The sequence below is a fragment of the Osmerus mordax genome, chromosome 1, assembly GCF_038355195.1.
Source record: "Osmerus mordax isolate fOsmMor3 chromosome 1, fOsmMor3.pri, whole genome shotgun sequence".
Lineage (NCBI taxonomy): Eukaryota > Metazoa > Chordata > Actinopteri > Osmeriformes > Osmeridae > Osmerus > Osmerus mordax.
The window spans coordinates 24,766,879-24,772,549 of NC_090050.1; the positions used below are offsets into that span (position 1 = coordinate 24,766,879).

Genomic DNA, 5,671 nt, shown 5'->3' on the forward strand with positions numbered 1-5,671 from the left:
CAGACAGGTACAGACAGAAAGAGAGGGAATGTGTCCCAGTATGCTGACAGCAGGGAGAGCGGGGGGGGGGGGGGGCTCTGAAAGAAGGACATCGCACCGTGGAACCTTTTTGTCGTCGTCACGGGAACAATAGCTCCTCTCTGCCTGCCGGCACATATTGTGGTCCACAACAATAGCAGTTAGCATCAAAAGCCCAGAGACCCCCCCCCACAACACGCTCAACTCCCCCACTCCCTCCTTCCTCATCCCCGTCTCAGCCTCTCTTTCTTCTCTCTCTCTTTCACTCTAAGCCACTGGGAGTCTATGTGAAGGCTCTCTACACTGTAATGCCATCTGTAAAAAAATAAAGAAATGATATTGAATGGAAGCATGAATAGTCCTTCAGCCAACCCTGGTGGGAGAGTCTTTAAGGCAGGTGATGGAGAGCTCGGTCTTTAAGGCAGGTGATGGAGAGCTCGGTCTTTAAGGCAGGTGATGGAGAGCTCGGTCTTTAAGGCAGGTGATGGAGAGCTCGGTCTTTAAGGCAGGTGATGGAGAGCTCGGTCTTTAAGGCAGGTGATGGAGAGCTCGGTCTTTAAGGCAGGTGTGACCAGCACATCTGCAGTCACGAGGCAGCGACTGCTCGTCGGTAAACTCTACGCCGCCGCCACTGTCAGCCAGCAGCGGCCCAAACAGTGGAGGGGGGGCCATGTTGTGTCAAATCTCAGTTTCTGTAGGAAGGGGGGCCGTCAGCTAGCGGTCTACGTCAGCGCTGGCTCAGATGCTGGGGTAGGAAACAGAAACACTCCTGGAGTGAAAGCTGGATGTCCAGTGCCATGGTAGACACAGAGCTAGGCGACGGCAGCACCATGCTAATGCTAATGTGACGTTTGGGAACTGGTAAGTGGGGCTCACCTGGGATGATGGGAGTTGGGGGGGGGGCAGTCAGGATGGCCTTACTGGGCTTTACACTATGACAAATAATGACACCTCTCTTACTCTCCCTGTAATATGATCTCCCCTTAACCCGCTAACACCTAATCAATGTACATGGACATCGCAGGGGAATATGAGATCAATCGGCTCATGTCTGTCGTGCTCTGTGATGTCATTTGCCTCGATGGTGGGAACAGATCAGTGCTGACAGCGGACTGGTTCGTGTGCGGCCAGGAGAGCTAACAAACTGCCTAAAGCCGCAGTGATGCTAAACAGCACCTCTCACAGGACCCAAAGCTCTTCACAGTTGCCTCTCACAGTTGCCTCTCACACTCACACTCACACTCACACTGGCCTGTCCGTCAGGAGCAACTTGGGGTTCAGTGTCTGGCTCAAGGACCCTGACATGGCCTGAGGAGTCTGCCTTGTGACCCCCCTTCTCTACCCCCTGAGCCACGGCCGCCTGAGATCAATTAAATAAGCAGTCAATTAAACTTCCAGACAGGTACGACTTTCCAGACTTCAACATTCCACCCCTGAAAACACGGGGGCTCCCCTCCTGACGCAAAATAACTCACGCTGGTGACGACGGTCGCAGGTCAAAATGACGAACGATCTCTCTCAGAGAAGAGGAGGTCACTCCTCTCAACACCAGGAAGTGTTTCAACACCCCTCCCTCTCCCCCCCCTTCCCCCATCTTCTATATTACTCCCTCTCTCCCTCTCTCTCTCCCTCTCTCCCTCTCTCCCTCTCTCCCCTCTCTCCCTCTGTCTATTGGCACATTAATCCCCAATCTGAACTGACCTGCTGTAACACAGATCGCATTAGCTGCTGAGTGATCAGATTAGGAGGCGGCACGCTAGCCGGCCCCCGCAATCAGCGCCACTTCCCCCCGTGTCGACCAAGACGCGCTCGCAATCAATTTGCCTCCCTAATCTAATGGAGCGGCCCCCAAACAGCTCAGCCGCGAGGACTCTCTGGAAGCACCGGAGACACACTGGGAAAACAGGAACTCCTCGACTGGGAGACACACACACTCTCACACACACACATATATTCACACACACACTCTCTCTCACACACACACACTCGCTCACACACACACACACACTCTCTCTCACACACACACACACACTCGCTCACACACACACACACTCTCTCTCTCACACACACACTCTCACACACACACTCTCTCTCACAAACACACTCTCTCTCTCACACACACACACTCTCTCTCTCACACACACACACACTCGATTCCTCTCTCTCCCTCCCACTTTCCCTCTCAGTTACACTCCAGTGATTCACAAGCACACACACAGTTTTACTGGCAAACACACTTTCATACACACACGACACTTCAGGGCAGACAAGCATGCTCTCTTGAACATGTATATTGTACACACACGCAGTCACACACAACATTTCCGACACAGCCAATCACACCCCACACGTCCACAAACCCAGCAGCTGGTCTCTCTGGGTGTGGGGTTATCCTGCATCACTAGGAGGACGAGGAGGTGAAGGAGGAGGAGGAGGTGGAGGAGGAGGTGGAGGAGGAGGAGGTGGAGGATGTGGAGGAGGAGGATGTGGAGGAGGTGAAGGAGGAGGAGGTGGAGGAGGAGGAGGTGGAGGATGTGGAGGAGGAGGATGTGGAGGAGGTGAAGGAGGAGGAGGTGGAGGAGGTGAAGGAGGAGGAGAAGGAGGTGAAGGAGGAGGAGGTGGAGGAGGTGAAGGAGGAGGAGGTGGAGGATGTGAAAGAGGATGTGGAGGAGGTGGAGGAGGAGGTGGAGAGGCAGAGCAGAAGAGGAGGCTGATGCGGGCGTCAGCGTGTCTTAATCAACACCATTCATCTCCGAGGCACGTCTGCACGTCTGCAGCAACAAAACTCACAGGTAGGGGGGGAGACAGAGAGAGTGAGTTTGTAACAGGAAGGAGCTGAGAGTCAAAGCCAGGTCCTGATACAGTAATTACACCCACAGCAGAAGATTTATTTAGAGATCTCTTCATCTGCTAGCATTTGTTATTGATAAATTAATAAAATCAGTATCTGTACCTTATCACCATATCATCATCTCTGATTCCAACTCGACTCAACACATCTCAGCTCAATCAAACACAAAGAGTCTTTGGCACATTAATCAGATCAAACATGCAGTCCCACTGAGAACTACAACTCCCACCCTACAGCAAGGAAGCAAGTACAGGAAGTAGAATCAATATCTGATCCCATGAATAGTCTCTCACTCAGCGCCAACCCACTGACGCACGCACACACACCAGGTTCCAGGAGGGGGGGGAAGTGTAAGAGATGGTGTGGGGGGGGGGGGGAGGGGGGAGATGGGAGGTGGTGTTGGGGGGGGGAGGGTGGAGATGGGAGGTGGTGTTGGGGGGGGAGGGTGGAGATGGGAGGTGGTGTTGGGGGGGAGGGTGGAGATGGTAGGTGGTGTTGGGGGGGAGGGGGGAGATGGGAGGTGGTGTGGGGGGGAGGGGGGAGATGGGAGGTGGTGTTGGGGGGGAGGGGGGAGATGGGAGGTGGTGTGGGGGGGGGAGATGGGAGGTGGTGTTGGGGGGGGGAGATGGGAGGTGGTGTTGGGGGGGGGAGGGGGGAGATGGGAGGTGGTGTTGGGGGGGGGAGGGGGGGAGATGGGAGGTGGTGTTGGGGGGGGGGAGATGGGAGATGGGAGGTGGTGTTGGGGGGAGGGGGGAGATGGGAGGTGGTGTTGGGGGGGGGGAGGGGGGAGGTGGTGTTGGGGGGGAGATGGGAGGTGGTGTTGGGGGGGGGAGGGGGGAGATGGGAGGTAGTGTTGGGGGGGGAGGGGGGAGATGGGAGGTGGTGTGGGGGGGAGGGGGGAGATGGGAGGTGGTGTTGGGGGGGGAGGGGGGAGATGGGAGGTGGTGTTGGGGGGGGAGGGGGGAGATGGGAGGTGGTGTTGGGGGGGGGGAGGGGTGAGATGGGAGGTGGTGTGGGGGGGGGTGGACAGCGAATAGGACAGGTCAGAGATCACACGAGAGAGAGACTGCATGTGTGTGTCTGCACACGTGACAACAGTGAGGTCAGGACACGAGAATCATAATGTGTTTCCTGTTTGATTTACTGCGTTCCGACGTGACGCGGACATCTGATTCATCCACGGCCCACTGACTTTAACTTCATCATTTTAGACCCATCAATCTAATTTCTAGTTCCTCCCATCTGAACTGGGCTGTTCAAGATTCAGCAAAACACTGCTTGTTTCCATCCACACATCCTCTACAGAGAGGCCCAGGATCATTCAGACAAGGTGCTGCCACCTATTTTGAATTAATTCTATAGCTGCGGCTCTACCAGTCTGATAATATCAAATCAAACTGGAACAATTGACTCAAGCCTCCCTCTCTCCCTTTCTCCCTCTCTCCCCCTCCCTCTCTCTCTCTCTCTCTTTGATGTTCTCAGCAAATAACCAGGTGACTCTTCTGTCCTCCAATTCTGGTTGTGTCAACAGCCCATAACAGATACAACCTCCCCCAATCAAACACACTCACACACAGCCATGTAGACACACACACACACACACACACACACAAAGTCATGCTGACACACACACAGAGACACACACTCACAGAAACACACATTCTCTCACACACACAGAGACACAATCCCTGAACCGAGGTCTACAGAGGCATCTCCAAACCTAGACAGCAAACACCAGGGCCAGTCAATAGCCTATCCAGCCCAAACATAGGGCTCCCTCGTGGGGCTGCCGCTGTGAGTGACAGCCTGTCCCTGGTCCTCCCGGCCCATTACTCTGGCCGGCAACAGCTACCAGGCTCGGCCAATGAGCACTTGATAAACGTGTGACAGGGCTGAACCTGTGGCTGGGTGGGCTTAAGTGCTTGACACAGCCGGCCAATCACAGTGCTCACTGATATGAATCGTGGGAAGTGACACGTGGAGAGAAGGAAGTGGAGCTGGTGAGATGAGTGAGGTGTGAAAGAGAGAGAGAGAGAGAGAGAGAGAGAGAGAGAGAGAGAGAGAGAGAGCAAGAGGGAGGGAGAGGGAGAGGGAGAGGGAGAAGGAGAGGGAGAGGGAGAGACGGAGAGACGGAGACGGAGAGAGGGAGAAAGGGAGAAAGAGAGACGCAAAACAACACCCACACAAAAACACTGCACCAATCTAAATAAGGTCTGCTTGATTAGGGGTTGCTGGAACGAGTGATTTCCGCCTGTTCCTATAACCAACTCCCCTGTGCCCCTGGTCATCAGGGTACGAGGAGGACCCCTGGGGAGCATGATTACAGCTGCAAGCACCCCCACCCTGGGACTGGACCATCACAGCAGTCTAAAAAGGTATTAGGAGAAGCTATATTCAAAGACCAAAGGCCATGACTCACGTCCAGTAATGCTGGGTATTCAGTCGCAACACTGTTAATGTGGGAGTGATGCCTGTCTTAAATACAGCCTGACCGATCACTGTTTGCTTTGGAATTTACTAGATGGATTTATCTGGGAGTTAAGTACAGTGTGTGTGTGTGTGTGTGTGTGTGTGTGTGTGTGTGTGTGTGTGTGTGTGTGTGTGTGTGTGTGTGTGTGAGATCATTAATTGTAGTTATTAGTACTATTATTTCTCTTTATTTTAACAAATGTAAATGTATCATAATTTTGTTCAAATATGTTCAATCTTATATGGTTTTGGCAACAATGCTCACTCATTCATGCCAATAAAGCATTATTGAATTTAAAGAGAGAGAGAGGGAGACAGAGAGAGAGAGACAGA

The 5,671-nt window shown here is 53.5% G+C and overlaps 1 protein-coding gene across 1 annotated transcript in view; it reads right to left on the bottom strand.

The window, feature by feature from the left end:
- Positions 1–1,754: 1,754 nt before the first annotated feature.
- Positions 1,755–5,671, bottom strand: part of LOC136943620 (testis-expressed protein 264 homolog) — a 23,766-nt gene continuing 19,849 nt past the window's right edge. Inside the window, exon 3 of the mRNA XM_067237049.1 lies at positions 1,755–1,892. Coding sequence (XP_067093150.1) covers positions 1,755–1,892 — 138 coding nt within the window. The remainder of the gene's footprint in view (positions 1,893–5,671) is intronic.